The sequence below is a fragment of the Schistocerca piceifrons genome, chromosome 3, assembly GCF_021461385.2.
Source record: "Schistocerca piceifrons isolate TAMUIC-IGC-003096 chromosome 3, iqSchPice1.1, whole genome shotgun sequence".
Classification (NCBI taxonomy): Eukaryota; Metazoa; Arthropoda; class Insecta; order Orthoptera; family Acrididae; genus Schistocerca; species Schistocerca piceifrons.
This window is the reverse complement of record NC_060140.1, coordinates 275637195-275658070: the sequence shown is the minus strand read 5'-3', so window position 1 is coordinate 275658070 and position 20876 is coordinate 275637195. Positions and strand designations below refer to the sequence as shown.

The window sequence follows — 20876 nt, the reverse complement described above, 5'->3', positions numbered from 1 at the left end:
CAGTTGCCTGTCAAAAAGTTTTTTTTACGTGGGAAATATTTTTTCTTGTTCACATATAGACTGTAGACGTAACATCGGGTGTGCCCCAGGGAAGTGTGTTGGGATGTTTACTGTTCACATTTTATGTTAATGACCTTGTGAACAATATTGATAATCTTGGACACTTCACAGATGATGCAGTTATCTATAATGATGTACTGTCTGAAAGAAATTGCATAAATATTCTGTCATATTTCAAAGAGTTGCAAAAGATTGGCAACTTTCTTAGATGTTCAGAAATATAAAATTGTGCAATTCACAAAATGAAAAGAACGTGATATCTTAAGATTGTGGAATAGAAAAGTCACGTACATTAGAATATTGCTTAAAGAAGGCCAGCATGAATTATCACATGTTTGTTTCACCCATAGGAGAGTCACAGAGACTAAAGAAACTGAACTGGCAGACTCTTTGAAGGTAGATGTAACAAATCCTGAGAAAGCCTACTAACAAAGTTTTCAAGAACTGGCTTTATATTATGACTCTATGAATATACTGCAGCCCCCTATGTATTGCTCCCATAAGGATCATGAGGATGAGATTGGATTAATTACAGCATGCACACAGACATTTAAATAACCATTCTTCCCACACTGCACACACAAATTGCACAGGGGAAATACCTAGTAACTGGTCCAATGGAACATACACCTGCCATGCACTTAACAGTAGTTTACAGAGTATAAATGTGTATTGTATTGTGGAGGGGGAGGGGGGTGATGACACGATCTGGCAAGCATTCAGCCATGCTAGATAATGCTCTTTATTTACAGGCAAAACACAAAGTACGTGGCTCTAGAGAAAGAACAACACTTGGCTCTTACCATTCAGCTCACTGAAAAATTACTCACAAAATTATTTTTATCGGAGTATAATTGTAGTGTAGTTTGAGGTCTAGACCAGATCCGAGCTAGCTGTTCACAGGACATCTACCAGTGCAGCAACCAATCAGAACATGAGTTGGCTACCTCATTTGCCAATTATTAGTCAGCTGGGAATGACAATTACAATCTTCAACACAATTTTTCTTTTTGTACTGGCTTAGTTTCTCTTTACAGTATGTTCTGTTTACTGAACGTGCTAAGCCAACTGAAAGTGTTTAGGTATGTGGCACTTCTATTAGTACCATTTGAAGTGAACTTAATATTGCACGTTAACAGGGGACACTTGAACATAATTGGTATAGAAACACACATGTGCTGTTCTGAAGCCATATTAGATTTGTGCATAATGGTGAACAGACCATGAGCTCACTAATGTGCTCAACATACAGTTACTTTGTTGTTCTGTTCCAGGTATAGGTTAGGTTGGAAAGTGACAACTAGGTTGGCTGTTGCCGAAGCCAATGAATGTGAATGTGAAATTGTCGTTGAGGCGATGGACTGATGTGTAGTGTAGCCAGAGGTCTTTTTTTGTCCAGAAGCTAATAGCTTCATTTTCCAATATTTTCTGTTTACTTGCTCCAGAATCCTGCAGTATATATGGCAGTGACAGAAATGCCAAGCCGTTGCTCACAGGAAATTAAAACTCAACTAATAATTTATTATGTGCTAGTGTGTATTTGTTTATGCAAATGAAAGGTTTTCCATAAAAATTCAGTTTGATCACCTTCTAGCATGTAGGATGTTAAGATGTTGTATAATAAATACTTAATGCTTACTCTGTGTGGTAAGAACTAGTCCATCCTTCCCATATTATTATTGTTATTATTATTATTATTACATGTAGGTTTTATTAATTGTAATGTCACAGTGCTGTCTTCAGCTTAAGAATGTTGTTTTGCTCTGTAAACTTTTTTTATGTTATTTCCTTAATAACTTTGGTATTGTAACCGAGAATTTGATGATGAAAAAATTCTCATCCAGCATCAAAAGGCAAAGCATTTTAAATGTCACATTTGTCACAAGAAACTCTATACTGGACCCGGATTATCGATACATTGCATGCAGGTAAGAAATTTTGTGAGCATTTGGAAAGAAAAGAGTACTGTCGCACTCTGTGTGGACACTATCTGTATATTTTTGAGAGATGTATGTGCTTTTTCATTATGCTATCAAATTTTATCAGTATCGTCATGCAATATGGCAGTAGGCTGTTACGGTAATAAATGTGTTGCACAGTGGACGTTGGAACATACATTGTCAGTTTAAAGTTTAAGATGATTTCCTAGCTTGATTTTTCACAAAGGAAACTGGTTATTACAGAATTAATTCATTCAATGTGACATTTTGGGTGCAGATTATGTTGGCTTCTCAAATAATTGGCTTTTGTCTAAAGGTGCTTGTACTGCTTAATAGAAACTCACTTATGTTAAAATTTTTGTTCAAAATTTCAAAACAAACTTTTAAGAAATGTTGATCAGAGCATGCTAGACAAAATTTCTATCTTCTGAGGGCAGTCATTTCCTTGGTAGATGTGAAATTCATTTTAATCTTGTTAAATTAAATGTAGACTAGAGAAACAAGGATTATAAACATAAGGCCTTTTGTTAGCAAAAGATTCAGTTATTCATTTGTTTCGTTCAGTTACCTGAAGACCTGTGTAAATGATATTATACAGATGTAAAGAGGGCAAATGTGTGATGATAGCATCAGTAAACAGTATTAAACAATTCTGTAAGCTACTTAATTGAAGATGGTGCTTTGAAAGTTTTGTTCATAGTATGTACAGTGTCATGCCCATGGCATAACAATTGGTTTTGTGTGATAGGCTGTCAGTAGTCCAGAGATACGGAAAATAATGTTGCAGTTACTGTGTTCCTCAGCATAACCTTTCAGAGTGGAACGTGATTTGAATAGTTAGAACATTGTTTGAAGTCCTGTAATACTGGTTAGGTTCAAGCTCTACTAGATTATGGGACGATTTAAGATAATTTTCTTTTTTTCTTTTCACCATTGTAATCATGAAAGATATTAGAGCTGTGTAAATTGTCACCTGCGAGCAGTTGGTGCTCGGAATGAATGTGGCATAGTAAAGTTTGCAACTAATGAAGCTTTTAGTGCAGCCACTCAAATTGTTATTGACTAGTTGAAAATTGTCAGAATTAGACTTTCCTCATTTTACCCTAGAACACTAAGGAGGAACATTACATAGTTACTAAACTGTCGTTAATTGTACTACTCCATATTTTACTCAAAGGAAGCCATAATTTATAGTTTATGCACTAATTAAATACAATTATAAGGCCTCCAACGGCATGTAACATACAAAATAGGTACAAAATGTCTTGCTTTACATCCTATACCGAAAATACCAGACTGGGGAACCATGAATTTGTACCAACTGCAATTGTAAATTTTACGAGAGTTTACTAATCTGTTGTTAATTACCATTTTATGAGGGGAGCAAGCATTAAGATCTTGTAGAACATTCTAGCTGTGTCACATTTTATTTCTTAATGTTTGCCAATATGCCTCAATTTATTATATCTGAATTCATTGTTTCAAAATGATTGATTGATACCATATTGTGTTCTTTTACACAACATTGCGTTGTTTGGTGTATTGTTTAATATCTTTCGTAAACACTTATTCCCTTATCTACTTAACCATTACCTTGAAGAGGATAGATTGCAACTCACCGTACAGGTGACATGTTGAGTTGCAGACAGGCACAAAGAAAAAAATGTTACACATTGGCCTTTTGCCCAAAGCCTTCTTTGGAAACGAAAAGAAAAACACGCACACATTCACAAAAGCATGCACGGATGATCTCCATCTCTGGCCCGAGTAGCTGGTGGCAGCAGTTACTTGTGCATGATGTGTCCTTGCTTGCTTGTGTGTGTGTGTGTGTGTGTGTGTGTGTGGGGGTGTGGGTGTGGGTGTGGGTGGGTGGGTTTTTTTTAAAAGAAGGCTTTGGCCGAAAGCTCAATGTGTAATAGTCTTTTCGTTGTGCTTGTCTGCAACTCAACATGTCATTCTTACTGTGAGTAGCAGTCTATACTTTTCATAATAGTGGGTTAATGATTACCTTTGTACTAGTGTGCACTAATGACTTTGTGAAAGAACATAAACATTATAGCTGAGGATGTAGCAAATTTCATCAATAGTTAGCTACGTTACAGAAACACACTCTAAAAAATTTGGGGTATTGACAAGGTGCTACAATAAATTCATTTCAGTGATATAAAGAAACATTAAGGTCTTGGAACACAGTTTTAACTCTCTGAAATAGCTACCTGTTGGTATGTTCATATTATATATTTATCATGTAGTAACAGGCATAGCCTTCTAACACAGTTTCTCAGCTTTCCTGCTATACATTCAGTTTCTCAGCTTTCCTGCTATACATTAAAGTGTAGCCTAAATCTGGAAGTGAAAGTGGCTGTGGTTTAAATTTAGAAACCCATATTTACTGTAGGTGACACACCTGACCCAGACATTTTATTGTAAAAATTTGTACCAAAAATTGTTTTTCTTGATATCTGTAACATGCCAGGAGCTCAGAGTAGTATATTTTGCTAGCGTGTAAATGATACAAAAACCTTAAAGTACGATACCATAGTTTTAATTGTGGTATTGTCCAGTATAGTGTGAAAAGTAGTTGTGTCAACTAGCTTCAGTTGTTCCGGCTGTGAAATCATTCATTACCCCCTGATGTGCATTAGAACAAATTTGACAACTGTCAAAGATTGGTAGTTTAAAAAACCTCTGCTATGATGTAGGAAAAAGATAACATTGTTACGCACACAATCAAAAAAGGTATCTAGATACTGGACACTAATCATGATGGAAACCTCGACTATTATAGAACTTGGACATGTTGCTGAGAGATTAGTTATTTTTGACCCTTCGATAACAGTATTTTAGACTTTCGGGCCACAGCTTTCACCTGTATTTGAGTGTAGAGGCAAACAGTTCTCTAAATAGTCAAAGTTCTCTTCGTTTAATTCTAATGTGTTTTCAGTTTAGTGCTGCTACATTGACATACACTTTTGTAGACATTGTTACAGCCAGGCAGGACAGTGCCAAATCCCCCACATACTATACATAATGGCATTCACTGTAATTGAGTCCTGATTTATCTAATGTAAAATAGAAGTAATGCAATATGAAAAGATCTAGTTAAGAAATTGTAATAACTATTGTTTATTAGTGTTAGTGGGTTGCATTAACTCTTAAGATCAGTGATAAACACAACAGAAGAAATTAATTTGTAGACAAGACACAATAAAGAAATGACTAAATACATCTGCAAATGAAAAGGTGCCATGAATTGTCTGCAGTCAGTTTGTTGCAGAGAAAGGAATGGGCTTGAGCTCCTGAACTAAATTTATGTTCTTGCAAGAACAATTTTATATTTTATAAGTTTAGATGCATCAACATTATTTGCTGATTTTTCACTTTATACATAACTGAAGAACCCACTCTGGTAATCAGATCCCAGTTTCAGTTCTTGTACTTCAGTTAATTAATAATTGTGATTAAAGATCACAGCTTTCTTTAAATGTCCAGCATGCTTCTTTGGCATACCTCCTTCAAACATTTCCTCAAATCATCAACAGTAATACCCTGCCCAGCAGGTGCACTTAGCTGCTGCTTCTTTGCTCGCCAGGAAAAGGAATTCGGGTTGTAACATTTCTCTTGTGAGTATTGTAGAAAGGCATCTCCTGTAGCATGACGTGCCAACTCTTCATGTTCCTGAAATAGCTTGGAGGCTCTTAATTACCTGTCAGTTATTAGAGAAACATTATTAGAGTAGATTATTAATATGCAAACTGGCACTTGAATGCACTATTAAGCAGTCAATGCTTAACACGTCACATCTTCTGGATCATACATATGAGATCTCACCTCTGGTGCTTTTCTTGCAATGAAAAACTATCAAGCCAAAACACACTAGTGCTGCCTTTCATGAAGTCTCCTAAAATTTAAATAGTTGTTGTTATATGACCAACATTCATTTTAAAATGAAAGACAACCTAGTAAATCAATATTTTCTTACCAACTTTGTCAGGAAAAAATTATATTTTAAAATGTTACACAGCAAGACTATCTCATCCCAGGTGGTACTGTTGGTTCTACACTGCAGCCTTTCGTTATTTTGGTGGTAGTTACATACCAAGTTATCTTTCTTTAAACCTGGAGTTACTCATGATCGCCAATATTTTATAGTGTACAGAACATTGAGTTTGTAGTGACCTGAGTGAGACATGCTCTTTTTAATGTTTCCCAGTTGATGCTTTAAACAGGTTTTTTTCAGTTGGCAATATGATTATGAATTACTATGAATGAACATTTCGTGAAGAATTTTGACTAATTCAATAGGGCAAAGTGTGAATTTGGGGGCAATAGTGAGTGTACTTTTGGAATATTAAGTACCTGTAGTAGTCTATCCAGGCCTCTTTATCTCCTATTGCATTTTTCTGTAGGAGGCTGCTTGCATGGACTGTGCTCAATTTTCCATTTACTGTGAGTACTGAAATAGCTCTACCTGTTTCCATTTTTCAACACAACACAGCCTAGTGCAACCTTGAGAGACAGGAACATACTACTATTTGTTAGGCTGTGCAATCCATAGTAAAGAGGGGAAAAAATGAAGTGCTCATTTCAGATGTATCATGGACTGTGGGTGATCAGTGTGCATGCTATTGCAAAGTAACATTTTATGTAACTGGTCTTCATTACCAACAGTCTCCATTGAATTCTTGCAGTGTTTTCTTTGTGGTTCATTTAATAAGTACTACAAACATTTGCAAAGTCAGTGCCTCAAAAGTTTGCTCCTCTCCCCCCACCCTCATTTTATAATGTGGATTGTCTCATATCATCGGAGTATGTTGTTTACCCTGTATGATTGTACACTGCCTTGTTTACCTGTCCATTGTGGGGTGACAATTATTTGGCATCTGTTGATGTTTTGGAACTGGTTACTGGGAACATAAAATTTTGATCAGTTATATGTTGGCATCAGCAATTTGTATCAACACTTGCATTTATAAAGCAGTCTTTTTGGGCATTAGAGTTTGTTGGATGTGTTTGTTGTCATTGAATGTTTGTGGCACAATTTATGTTTATGAAATGTTAATTCATATTGGTTGCAAAGTGCAGCTGTATAAACATAATTTCAAATACTGTGCTAAGTCACTTTTCAGCTAATGTTCATTTTGACTAAAATATGTTTTGTTCAGGAAAACATGTGCCTATGTTTTAGAATTACATTGTTTTAGTAGGGGACAAAAGCTCCACTTAATGGAATAAGAGCACATTTAGTAGTGCAGGTTGGTAAAGGTAAGGTATGTGACAATTGAGGGTTCCCTTTCGTGCAAGTTTTTAACCGTTGTTCATCTTCATTGAAAGTAGTTACTGAAAAAATATGGCAAATAATATTAAACACCTTATGCCAAAGTTGAATAAATTCACTTTTGGCCTCTTTTTTACAGGGGTTAGAACGTCATCTAGCACACCACCCAGAATTATCACTCTATAACTTGCTGTTGCCACGCAGGTTTGACGAGAAAGTTCATATTTTTGAGAAACTTTTAGCTATTATTACCAAGAATTTTTAAGCATGATATTAAGAATTTATGTGACTTGTATTGTTTATGGCTTTGTTTGAATCACACCGCTTTTTTGTATTAAGAACATTGTAACATTTTAGGCACTATAGATGTTTTTCTGCTTGGTGGGGTTTACTGTGAGTAAATTAGGAAAATTGGGATTACTTTGATTTAGTGTAATTTTTTTTTTTAAATTTCTGATAGCCATTTTGGAAAGTAAACTAGCAAATCTTATGGAAACACACAATGTATAGGATTAATATTGCATTTATGTCTATGTCCATTGAATTCAGTGTAATAGATTAGATTACAGGCAAATAATTTGATAATTTTGCTGCACAGTCATGAACAGAACATTGTCATAAAATATTTTCTGTGTATATATACTGCCCTTAATTTCAGCAGAGCTGTAGATCACTTTTAGATGTATGAATTAATATTATACTTTACATTCAAATTTTATGTTTACTGTTTTGTATCTCAAGTGTTACAAATCGTAACTGTGTTGTGCAGTATCATAGTATATGATAAATTTGGCAGTATATGATAACTAAATGGTCAAACTGGTTTAATATAAAATATTTGGCTACATTTTTATGTTAAGAATGTTTATTGTTGTCTTGGAATATGGGTTTCTTGGTCACATTTTCCTTTTTGTACCCGTTTTCTTTTTGCTACTCCATTTTTTATAATTCCACCAACTCATTGTACATTTATTGAGTGTATAAATTATGAGAAGAGTTCTTTGTGCATAATGAAATTTAATCAAAACCTGCTATATAACAGAATTTTCTTTGTGTCCACAATAAATGAAAGTAAAATATTGCTCGAACTAAGCAGTTCAAGGTCTTTATAAACAGTATATTCTGTGTGTCCAGCATATTGAAGACCTGTTATACATTATAATAAAATTGTCTCAAGCTTCCGGCTGCTCTCAAGTGAACATTGATCCACTTGATCCAGATGGAAGCTCAAATTTTGTTGGTATATATTACCTTGAACCCATGCATTTATTATACATATACTTAGTGGTATAAAAATTTGTCATTTATACACGTCTGGAAATTGTAAACATTTATTTTTGAGCAGAATTCTGTAGAAAATTGTGTATGTTTGGATTTTCTTGGGCGTATAATTTCTTTCTTGGTGTCGCAGTGGGATTAATGTTTGCTAACTTTCAGGGTGTGCCTTAATTGTTTGCATGCGTAATACAGTGTTTCTGAGTAGTGGTTTCTTAACCTCCACTCTTAGGGAGTTCTAATTTACTTCGTGTGCATGTTTGCCAACTGCAATTTTCTGTTGTAGGTCCATAAAGAAACTATTGATAAAGTACCAAATTCATTACCAAATAGATCTAACATAGAAATCGAAATTTATGGTATGGAAGGCATACCACCAGAGGACATTAAAGAACACGAGAGGCAGAAGCAAGGGAAAACATCTGGTGGTAAGTACTTTTGTCTGTATCCACTTTTATTTACCCTAAAATCGTTTTAATAATGTGAATCCTGCAACCCCCCCCCCCCTCTCTCTCTCTCTCTCTCTCTCTCTCTCTCTCTCTCTCTCTCTCTCTCTCTCTCTCTCTCTCTCTCTCTCTGTGTGTGTGTGTGTGTGTGTGTGTGTGTGTGTGAGAGAGAGAGAGAGAGTGGGGGGGGGGGGGGGATTGCATGCATGTGCATGTTTCCAGTTATCTTTACTGTAATGTGAGTCTGTTCCTAATATAATATTACAATAACTGTAAAAAAGCTTAATTCTCAGATGTACAGTAACATTAATTTTAAAGTTTTGTGGCAAGGGCTGTATGTAGACGGCAGCAGATCCTCATGCCTACGTCATGTTATTCCTGCAGATTGAGATCATTTGTGTTTGTCTCGCACCAGGTAGCAACATGGATTTGGTGGATAGGGAGATGTATCTATACTTCACAATACTGATTCAGTGGTAGACTTATGGTTGTGTAAGTGTCCTATGTATGTACTTCTGACCATTGGTTACAGTTCAGTCTGTAAAAAGTACTAATGACTATATGACTTCATCTTATTTGCTTGTTGTGCATGTTATTTTGTTTTCAGGTATTGACTAACTCATCGATTGATACAAACGAAATGAAAATTCCATTTGTCTTACCTGGAAATTATCAGGTAACAAAGAAAGTACACAGGTTTGGCACAAAATGTTTGTACATTGCTGTTTTCTCTGGTGGTAGCAGTAAAAGTTTCTGTGATTATAATGATCAGATATCCTGTCTCTCTGTACCAACCAAAATTATGAGAGTCACACTTCACACAAGCAACAGTACTAAATAAATTGTAAGGGAACACTGTGGAAACAAAAGAAAAGGAAACTGATGTGAATAGAAACATCACACTTCCCTTTTCTGCATTATTAATTTTCATATGCTTTTCGTTTCTTACATTATTCATTTTTGTATGCTTCTTTATTGTAGTTGTACAGAATTAATACTCATTGACATTAAAGAGAATTTTTGTGTCCAGTTTTGAAGTAATAAGTGTTATCCCTTTTCCTAAGATGATATGCATCTGTATTTCGTGTGCTACTTGCTGTGGCCAGTTTTTTACGCACCCAAAGTTCTGCTCATTATTATTTAGTTTTCACATTGTAGGTGAACTATTTGTTTGTGAAACTAGGTAATTGCAAAAGGCATAATGCACACCCTGCTTCTGTTGTAAGGCTGCCACATGACACACTAAAGTGAGTAGCTGCCATTTAATTAATAAGCCAAACTGTGGCTACAGCGAGCTGAGGTTATCTTCACCTCTTGTTTGAAAGGGTAGATGCACTGAGGTGACAAAAGTCTAATATTGGATCACCTAGTTTTGCCCGGCACAATTAAACAACTTAATGTGGCGTGTACTTTATAAGTTGTTAGAAGTCTCCTGCAGAAGTATTGAGCCATGCTGCCTCTATAGCTGTCCATACTTGCAAAAGTATTGTGGTTTAGGAGTTTGTGCACAAACTGACCTCTTGATTAAGTTGTATAAATGTTTGGTGGGTGGCCAAATCATTTGCTCGAATTTTCTTGAATGCTCTTCGAACCAATTGTGCACAAGTGTGACTCGGTGACATGACGTATTGTCAAGGTAACATGAAGTACATGGATGGCTGCTAATGGTCTTCAGGTAGCAGGTCATAACCATTTCCAGTCAATGATTGATTCAGTTGGACCAGAGGACATTGTCCATTCCATGTAAACACAGCCCACACCATTATGGAGCCAACAGCAGCTTCCACAGTGCCTTGTTGACAACTTGAGTCCATGGCATTGTGGGCTCCACGCCACACTCGATCCCTACTATCATCTCATAACAACTGAAATCGGGCCTCATCAGACCAGGCCACAGTTTTCCTGTCGATTGTCTGTTGCCATAGCACATTAATACCACATTCTGCTGCGGTGTCCTAATGTATATGTTTGTCATACGTCCCACATTGATTTCTGTGGTTATTTCACTCATTGTTGCTGACTGTTAGCACTGACAACACTATGCAAATACTACTGCTCTTGGTCGTTAAGTGAAGGCTGTCAGCCTCTGCGTTGTCTGTAGTGAGAGGTAATGCCTGAAATAGGTTTTCTCGGCTCACTCTTGACATTGTGGATCTTGGAATATTGAATTCCTTAATGATTTCTGAAATGGAATGTCCCATGCATCTAGCTCCTACTATCATTCCACATTCAAAGCCTGTTAATTCCCATTGTGCAGCCCTAACCACATTGGAAACCTTTTCATATGATTCACTTGAGTACAGTGTTAGCTCTGCCAATGTACTGCTCTTTAATACCTTGTGTACACATTGGGCGCTAATGACCTCAGTAGTTGAGCGCCCTTAAACCCCACCAAAAAAAAAAAAAAAAAAAAAAAAAACTTGTGTACACAATACTACTGTTACTGGTATATGTGGCTATCCCTGACTCTTGTCACCTCAGTGTAGTATTCGATATTTGTTAATCACTTCAGGTCTTCGTATCTGGATCTCCTGCTTTTCACATGAAGGCATTTTGGCAGAGTGTGTAAGTGAAAACTGTAGGGTAGAAGTATAGTGGAGGTTGTTTGCCACTGCCTCTGCACCAACCTTAAATATCACACTCTTATATAGAAGGTGTTTGTGTTACTAAATTAATCCGGTTTGTCACATGAGCCTTAATAGCGTGTGTCATACGTATTGGTTTCTGTAGTGATGCCTTGAATGCATCTTCAACACCTTTGTTTACACTTCATGGCCTTTATTGGACAGCTTTAGTTAATTTATAAAAACAGGTTTTTCATTTTCCTTTTGGTCCGGTACATTTTTGTTCTCTTGGATCTCAATTTATTCATCTGAATAATTGTTTGTTTGACTTCCTTATCTTGTCTCTTTTGTTTTTTAAATCTTCATTGTAATTTCTAGTTCTCTCATGTTTACCTTGATTTCCGTAATCCATCCAATGTTGCACTTACTGTCCCATAAAATCTGTTATTTTTGTGATGACTCTTTTTTCTAGTAACCTGATCGGATGTCCAAAGATCAAAATATATTTATTCCTGATTGTGCTCATTACCAGTTCCATTTCCTTGTTTTCTTCATTAGAATTTAGTCGCCAGTCCATTTTCTTGGTATCTTTTGTTTATGCATTAGATTTCTCTGTAAGTGGATTATTCAGTCTGTTTCTGCAGTGTAAGTTGTTTCACTTGAATGTGTTATTTTTGAATGTGTATCTGCTTTGTAGCATTTTAAGTATGTGTATACTGACAGGTCTCTTTTGTTGCATGTTTTCTGTTCTGCTGTTGTCACAGTTTTGATTTCCTGTTATTCTGTTGTGGTTTTGTTTGCAAGTGTTGCATCAGTTAGTATAATTTCTGTATTTGCAAATGACATTGTTGGGTTTATTTTCTGTACCATTTCTTTAGTGATTTAACTTGATTTTCTTGAATGCTGTGGAGGAGAAGAGTAAGGTCAAATAAAATAAAAAGAAACAAACTTTAGGAGGCATGAGATATTCTGGGGCTGCAAGGGGGGGAGTTGAGTGTATCAGGTAGAACTAATGTCCAAGACCTTGTGTCGCTTTAAGTGAGTTTCACCAGTTTTACTAATTTTGGGTGCAGCTCAGAGTTTTATAAGAAGCCTGCTCTCTCTCTCTCTCTCTCTCTCTCTCTCTCTCTCTCTCTCTCTCTCTTTCTTTCTTTCTTTCTTTCTTTCCCAGCTTCCTAATTGGTCACTACTAAATGTGTCTACATTGCTGTGTTTAACACCCAGTTTGTGAATCACATAATATTGAAATTCACTGAGTTTCAAAGCCCACCTCATTAGATGACTTGCAGGCTCTTTTATTCGTAGTAGCCATTTTAAAGCTGCATGATCAGTAATCGCTGTGAACTTAAGTCCATAAACATACCATCTAAAATATGAAATACCCTCTAATAATGCTAACATCTCCTTTTCACTGGTAGAATAATTTAGTTCAGCCTTATTAAGCTGACAAGATGCATGTGGAACTGGGTGTTCATTCCCATCAGTGATTTTTCCCTAAAACCACTCCAAAGCTGTACCACATTTATCACATGACAATGTGATGTGCCCTATTTATCACATGACAATACGAATTCCTTTGTGAAATCAGGAAAAATCAAAACTGGATCTGAAGTTAATATATTTCTTAAATTTTGAAATGTCTGACACTCGGGTGTCCAGTTAAATGTAATACCTTTCTGCAATGATTTTGTTAGGGGTTGTGCCACTTCAGCAAACCCCCCTTCACGAATTTTCTATAGTAATTTGCTAATCCAAGGAAATACTGTAATTGTTTAACGGTCTGAGGGACCAGAAAGTCATATATTACTGAAGTAAGGTGTGGATCTGCCCTTAAACCATCTTGGCTTATTATATGCCCCAGGTAGTTTACTTTTGATCTTGCATAATGACACTTATCAATGGTAAGCATAAGGCAAGCCTGTCTCAACCTGTCTAATACCATCTCCAAGCGCTAAACATGCTCTTCCAAGGCATTCGCGAATATAATTATATAGTCGTGATACACCATGCATTTGTTTGGTTTTAAACCTCTGAGGACTCCATCTAATAAATTTTGAAATGTAGCTGGTGCATTTTTCAACCCAAAAGCCATCCTACAATTATGGTAGTGACCAGAATTTGTGGTGAGTGCTGTTTTGTATCTATTTTTTTTTAGGTCTGTCCTCGGGGTGTACCTCACAGTGATGATATCCATTTCGTAAATCTAGGGTTGAAAAGAATTTGCATTGACCCAGATTATCTAATGTGTCAATAATATTTGGGATCGGGTACACATCTGTTACTGTTTTTTCAGTTAAAAATTTACAGTCTCAACAAAACTGCTATTTCTTTGTTCCATTTGATGGTTTCATACCCACAGTCACGATACTTGCTGACCTTGGACTATCACTATGGTCTATAATTCCATTAGATAACTGCTGATTCACCCTTTCCTTTACTGAAGGCTGTAAATGCTTAGGTAGCTGATCCTGTTTTCTAAATACAGGCAGACTATTGTCTGTCGGTATTCTATGTCGTGTGATTGGTGTAGCATGTAACACTCCTTGTGGACTGAACAAACTGTTATACCATAGTACCACTGATTCCATTAATGCCCTGTCTTTACGCGAAAGGCATTTAACATTCTTTTGCCATGTAGGTATGTCGACGGTTTTTTCTGTTCTACCTTGTACCCTACAGTCCTCAATGTCTTCATCTTTGAAAACATCTAATGTGGCTGCCAGTAATCCTTTTGGAAGACTCACTTCATCTCCCCCAAAATTATCCAGGCATATTGGCACCATAACCTGACCATTAATACCCCTTCTGCGTGTTATACATCTATGTAAGAAACAATGTAGCTCATCCAACATGTCATTACTTGGTAGTGGTTCTCCCAAGCACACTGCACCCTGTGGAATGTTACTGTCTAATACTGGTACCCAGAATAGTGTTCCTGTTCCTGCTGGTACTCTTGCCATGTAGAACAACTTGTAATGCACTTATAAACAGTTTATTCAATGCCACCTTTGCAATGGGTCCATCTTGTGATATAGAAACATTTGCAGCTGTTGTATCCAACAGAAATACTTACCATTGAGTTCAGTCGTTCCATCGCCCAAGGTTGATTCTGCGTGATGCCTAACCAGAAAATCTAACTCAAGTATTGCAGTGACATCTTGTCCAACAGTTGGGAACTCTTCCATTTGCTCTTGAAACCCAAGCAATATTGTCCCGTCAGAATCAACTGCATTGCTGCCTGTTGCGCACAACCTGTATCTTGGTTCCTGTAGTCAGCTCTTATCCACGAGTTCCAGACTAACAACCGATGTGTGTACCCTTGCATCTACCAAAAATTCATATTATTTCCCTTTCAAACAAGCTACAAACGATTCGTCTCCAAGTGTGCATTCAATGCACTTCTATTTAATAGGAATGTTTCTCAATGGAAGGAAGATTCCTGTTATTTAACGATTTCTTCCTCCCATTATGCCCTGTTTCGTGACCTACACTCGTATGTCTTAAGACCAATACATTGACAGTTAAAACAATGCTGTTGAAAACACTGTGCTTTAAAATCATCCTTTCTTCCAAACGATAACATTCTTTGTTCGACACAAATATTTTCCGATCATTCCGAGACTTAGCAGCACTATCTATCTCTTGCAGATAATTGGCTATGTGCAGTGATTCTTCTACATTGCGTGGATTTTCCATTCTCATTGCAAGAAAATTCTGGAGTAATCCCCCTTAGGAAAACATCCAGCACTATCCTCAGCCTTCCTCAACAAGACTGCGTCAACATCTGGTTTGTTACCCAGCTCATAAGGTTGGGTGCTCAACTTGTGTATCCTGTCTGAAAATCCTTCTACAGTCTCATTTGGCAATTGTCTCAAATTACTTAACTTTTCTCTAAAGAAATGAGTATTATTTATTTTTCTGTACTATTACCTTAAGCCATTTGCCAACTCTGTAAATGTGGTTAATTTGCTTAAAACCTCACGGTACGTGATGTACGTCTTAGCCTCACCCACCAAGCGCAATTTGCCCACCCACAGTGATGTTTGTTCAGACCAGTTGCACAAGCTGGCTGTGGATAACACTTCCTGAATAAAAATAGTGGTATCTTCCGATGTTTCGCCAGAAAAAAGCAAAATAAGACAAGCGGTTACAGAATTCATGGATGTGGAAGGTACTGCCAGTATTGATTTGACTTTACTGATACCTGATTATGAAGGATCTCCCATTTGGCTACGTAACTGTTGTGACATTTACTCTTGTTGTTGTTGTTGTTGTTGTTGTTGTTGTTGTCTTCAGTCCTGAGACTGGTTTGATGCAGCTATCCATGCTACTCTATCCTGTGCAAGCTTCTTCATCTCCCAGTTCTGTTCTTTTAATAATTTCTTGTGTTCCGTCAAAGCTGACACAGTGTATGCTGTAGAAGCTGCTCGCATTTGTGCCATATCTGTGCAGTTTCCGTGTCTATCACAGTAAGTGACACTTCACAAAGCTCTCTTGTGCATGACCATACCGTTAGTGGAATAAACCTGTCACGAGGTGCTCTATGGCTATACAAATTATAAACTTTATAATCCACCGATACAGAATACACTTTACTGCAATTTCCTGAAAAGTAACTCTGAACTCACTGTATCATTTTCCGAACGTGACCGCCACCAAAACGTACTTCTGAGAGAGAAAAAGCTTCTCAGCGACTTGCCCAACAGTTGTAACTGCTGGTGTTCTTCTGTACAAAACGTTTCATACAGCCTCCTGATGTACATGCTGCAAGCATCAGAAGCTTGACCACTTTCTGTTACCAATTTTGCAAGAGGTGACTGTTGGGAGGGCATGGTTCTGTGTCAGGACGCACTCTCCCTGTTCACTCCTTGCCCATTTTCCTCAGAAAGATGATAGTGACCTGTGGTCTCCAGTAGGCACATTGAAAGAAGATTCAGAATTCTTTATTTACTTCCATAAAAATACGGATAGTGCCTTGACTTGTGGTTGGCATTGTCTGTCAATGCCCGCCGAGGAATGACATCATAAGTGGCCTTCAGCCAGATCACGGCAGCTGATGCTGCACCCTTCATTCTAGCTGGTTGCTGCACTGGTGGTGTGCCGTGCTGTTTGCAGTGGCACAGCTCCGTCTGTACCATGATGTTGTGGCATCGAGTGATGGCAATGTGTATATTGAACTTAACACATGCTGACTTCAGAGGTGCTCTGTCCCCTCCCACTCACCACCCTTGGTCATCATTCATTGTACCATGATGGCGGTTGCCATGTAGCCATGCAATTCTGGTGATAATGGCCTGCCGTCCAGTTAGGTCACATTCAGTCCACTGGAAGGTCAGGGATGCTGGTGTCATGACCCTGGTGGGACTGAAAGACCTCCAGGTGCTCCCACCTGTGACAGAGGCAAACTTTGGTGCTGAACTCTGTGCCTGGTGATTATGGCGAAGTAGCCCTCTCACCCAGTAGTGGCTGTGTCCATAGCGTGGAAGAAATCTAAAACAGACTTGTGCCAGACGTCACTTCGCTGCAATAATGGAATTGAGTGTGAACATCATTTACCCCCTCGATCCATCTGACTGACTTACTTATGAGCTAAACCACTGCGGTGTTCATGGAGCAAAGTAGTAGCCAGTGTTTACCTGACATCATTTGTCATGACCGCATAGGGCTTACTAATATGAAGGTATCAGCAGTTTCTCTTCTGCAGTTCTTGCTTAACGAGTTTGTTATAACATAGAACCGGTTTGTAAGAGCTCTTGGTACTATTTGTTGCAATTGCCCTAGCCTTTCTTTCATCACATAATGAAGGTGACACGACACTGTTTGGCTGCTCTGGTCCACTACATTGCACTGAATTCTGTTGCCTGGCTCACCAGAAAAGCCGATATTGTGTTTTGCTCTGACCCGGTCTTGGTAGTAAAATGTTTTCTTTGCCACCGCCTCATTTTGATATTGCCAGCAAGTGGACATTTTATGATATTCTGCCAAACAAATGTAAATGAAACTTGAATTACTACTGTCGGAAATAGTGTCAATATCTGCAGTTTATTAGTGATGATTGAAATGATTAAAAGCATTTGTTTTTCATTAGACAATGCAAATTTTCAGAAAAAATTTCTCTACATAACAGTTCACTCAAAATCCAGTGTGATATTCCTGTCAGTCTTACTATATTTCAAAAACCAAACTTCTGGATGATGTCCTCCATAAGAAACTATCAGGTCAAAATACATTCAGCTGTGGGTCTCAAAAATTGGGTAAAAAATTATTGTCATGAGCTAAAGGTGTGGAAGAAGAAAGTGCTACAAAAGATGCCAGTTCTGAAAAAAATACAGAAAAATTGCAGTTAGGAGTGTTTATTTCATGTTTTAAGATAAGTAATTTACAACAATAAAAAAAATAATAAAAGAAACTGCTACCCCTAAAGCTAAACCTCAAACTTAGTCGTGTTCTTTTTCATCAGCAATTAAAAACAGAAAAGTCAGTTAAGTAGGAGAACCGTTCTCTGTTCCCTATGTGTTCTACTTGTCAAAGGGGACCTAGTTTTCAGTAAGGGGAAAACCTGTGTGGTTAATCCCCAGCAGTGGTAGAGAGCCTCCTTTCTTATCACCCTAGAAATTAACACTACCAACTTGGGTTCTGCAGAACGAAACAGAAGATTAATGAATTCCACGGTCCAGTTGTCAAATCCCACATGAAGTATCAGTTTTGGACCTGTTGCTGTAACGAATATGGTAGAAGCATTTCTTATGTGATGAAGGAAGAAGAGGTACGGTAAGCTGGGAAGAATTACCAGTCAAAAACAGCATTTTTCCAACATGTCGTCCATATACTGTAGTGATACTGCAGTACAAATTTGAAGTGTTGGTTAACAGTACATTCTTGGTTTACATATTAATTTATTTTTAATCCACAATTGCACTCATTATTTTAATTATTGATCGGTTTCGCCTTGCAAAGTGGGGTGCACAAAAATAGAATCAGCTTCCAGTGCAGTGAATCTGATCACTATTTGGATTTTAATAAAATATATTGGTGCATTTTCAACGGCATACGACATTTGTAACCTAAACAAGTTTTTATAGGTGGATTAAATTCCAATATTGCTGCTATAAAACACATGCGTTCAAGAAAGGTGACAAAGATTCTGTCAATGTGAAAGATATTTATTCAGTAATCGCAATCTTAATAATTTGAGCTCTTGCTACCTCAGTTGCGTCTTCATTTTCCAGAAAGACAAAATAACTATTACAACTGAGAACTTTCTTTCTCATAAATGTTATTTCATAAGTGTTTTTAAAGACTTGTCAGTTTCACCGATAAAAAACTTGAACCTTTTTTTTATATTAAATTCCTCTAAGGCAAAATAATTTTTATTGAATCCTTCATTTTCATTTGACTCGTGCTGTCCTACATCATTGTTAAGGTGTTCTGGAGACTGAATCAGAATAATAAGGTAGGGACACTCTTTCAGCTGACGTGTTAGAAAATAGCACTGTACCATCAACTTCACTAACAGTCTGTCACTCTAATGGCCTTTGTGATAACTCCTACCTTGATTATTTTCTAATGGTTGCTTTCTAGTTCTTCCTTGACGCAGTGGACCTACTGTGCAGTGCCACTAATTGTACAGTGGGACTTCTTTGCAGTCTGTGGAGGGTTGAGGGCTGTAAGAAGCTTCAAACTATATAAACTTGAACAAAATCATGTAACCACTTCTGCAGCACTTTTTAGTATTGTGTTTCTTGTATTTAACATTTGAAGCATTAGGTGACGAATCTCGTATTAACTCAATCTATGAACAGCATCTCAGTATCGAACGAATCTCGTACTAGACTATTTCAGAGTTATATTGACGTTCTTCGTGAAGTCTCTTCAACTGTTTTATGCCGACGTTTACATTGTCCCTTGTTTACTCTGTCCCTTCCAAAACAGCGTCACCGCTGACACTATAGTATAAATGCCACCTCCGTAGCTGGTGGAGAGTATTAACAGCATCATGCCTTACCAGTGTTCTGTACTCTTCATCTGCTTCCCATTGTAACTGCACAAACCAAAATAAAAGCTCATACAGTTAACGATTATCTACCTAAATAATGTTTTTGCATGATCATCTATCATCCGATTGTGAGGAAGAAGTGGAACAACATGTTACACCACAGGCCTCGCTGCTAAGATAAAAGATGTGGTGTAAAATAACTTACTTAACTAATTACAATCCTTTTATAACATCCACCTTTTGATAAATTATGATTACTAAAATTAATGTCTCATGAGACTGAATTCAGTTTTATTTCTCTACACAACAGAACGTGTATGAACACACCTCTTAAGTCAGTCATTTTTAATTAGTAATCGCTTGGTTTACCTAGAGTAAGGCGTAGTTTATGTTTCAATTTTTGGATAGTTGTTTATGGTATTCAGCTTCATTGACAGAAAAGAATATCACATCATTTTAATATGTCCATTCTTTTTTTTTTTTACCTGAACTTTTTCAGATTAATAGTAAAAACTGATTCAGATGTGTGGTTGTTTTTGTTATTATAATCTAACTAATGATTATGTCCTTCGTAATTCTACCAAATTATTGTTAACAGCCAATCAGTGCATTCTCATAAAAAAAAAAAAAAAAAAAAAAAAAAAAAAAATTCGTGGTTGATTCTGCTCAATCCTTGGTTCATTATTTTTATTCAAAGGTAATTTCATAGAGGTTATAAAAGGATTGTAATTATTGCAGACAACCTTGTAGGTGGTGCAACCACAGCTATGAGTAGTCACTTTGTGTATTAATAACTGCTTCAGCTGTATTTAGTCCTTTATTATTGGATCACTATTGTTTTCATGGCACTAAAAACCTTATCTTCAGGTGAACATCTGTATAACAATAAATCCAGAAGGAATAACAACCGTGAGACGTACACTGGTATGGCAAATTGTTTCATTGCTTATGTGCACATCTAAGCAACACAATTTAATCATTAACAATGGGTAAATATTTGTTTTGGTCTGTGATGTTAATTCTATTTCCTTTATGTCAAAGAAGATCAGACATGTTCTGTTTGTATTTTTATTTTCGTATCAATCTAGTGTGGGACAGGAAGAGATTAATGTAGAATTAAAGACTACAGTATAGTGAAGGTAGTAGAAACAGCTACAGGGAAAATGGAAAGTGAAATACCATAACAGTTAACTTGAAAAAGTAGTTACAATAACAGAACATGTAAAAACTTTGCCTAGGTCTCCTGTTCGAGTATCGGTCCGATGCACCGTTTTAATCTAACTTTTGTTTAGGTTGCTGTGGTATTGCATAGAGAAC

General features: G+C 36.9%; 1 protein-coding gene across 1 annotated transcript in view; it reads left to right on the top strand.

The window, feature by feature from the left end:
- The window catches only part of LOC124789712 (BUB3-interacting and GLEBS motif-containing protein ZNF207-like), a 73436-nt gene that overhangs the window by 6327 nt on the left and 46233 nt on the right, over nucleotides 1–20876 (top strand). The window contains exons 2-3 of the mRNA XM_047257163.1: nucleotides 1862–1988; nucleotides 8840–8981. Of these exons, the coding sequence (XP_047113119.1) occupies nucleotides 1862–1988; nucleotides 8840–8981 (269 nt within the window). The remainder of the gene's footprint in view (nucleotides 1–1861; nucleotides 1989–8839; nucleotides 8982–20876) is intronic.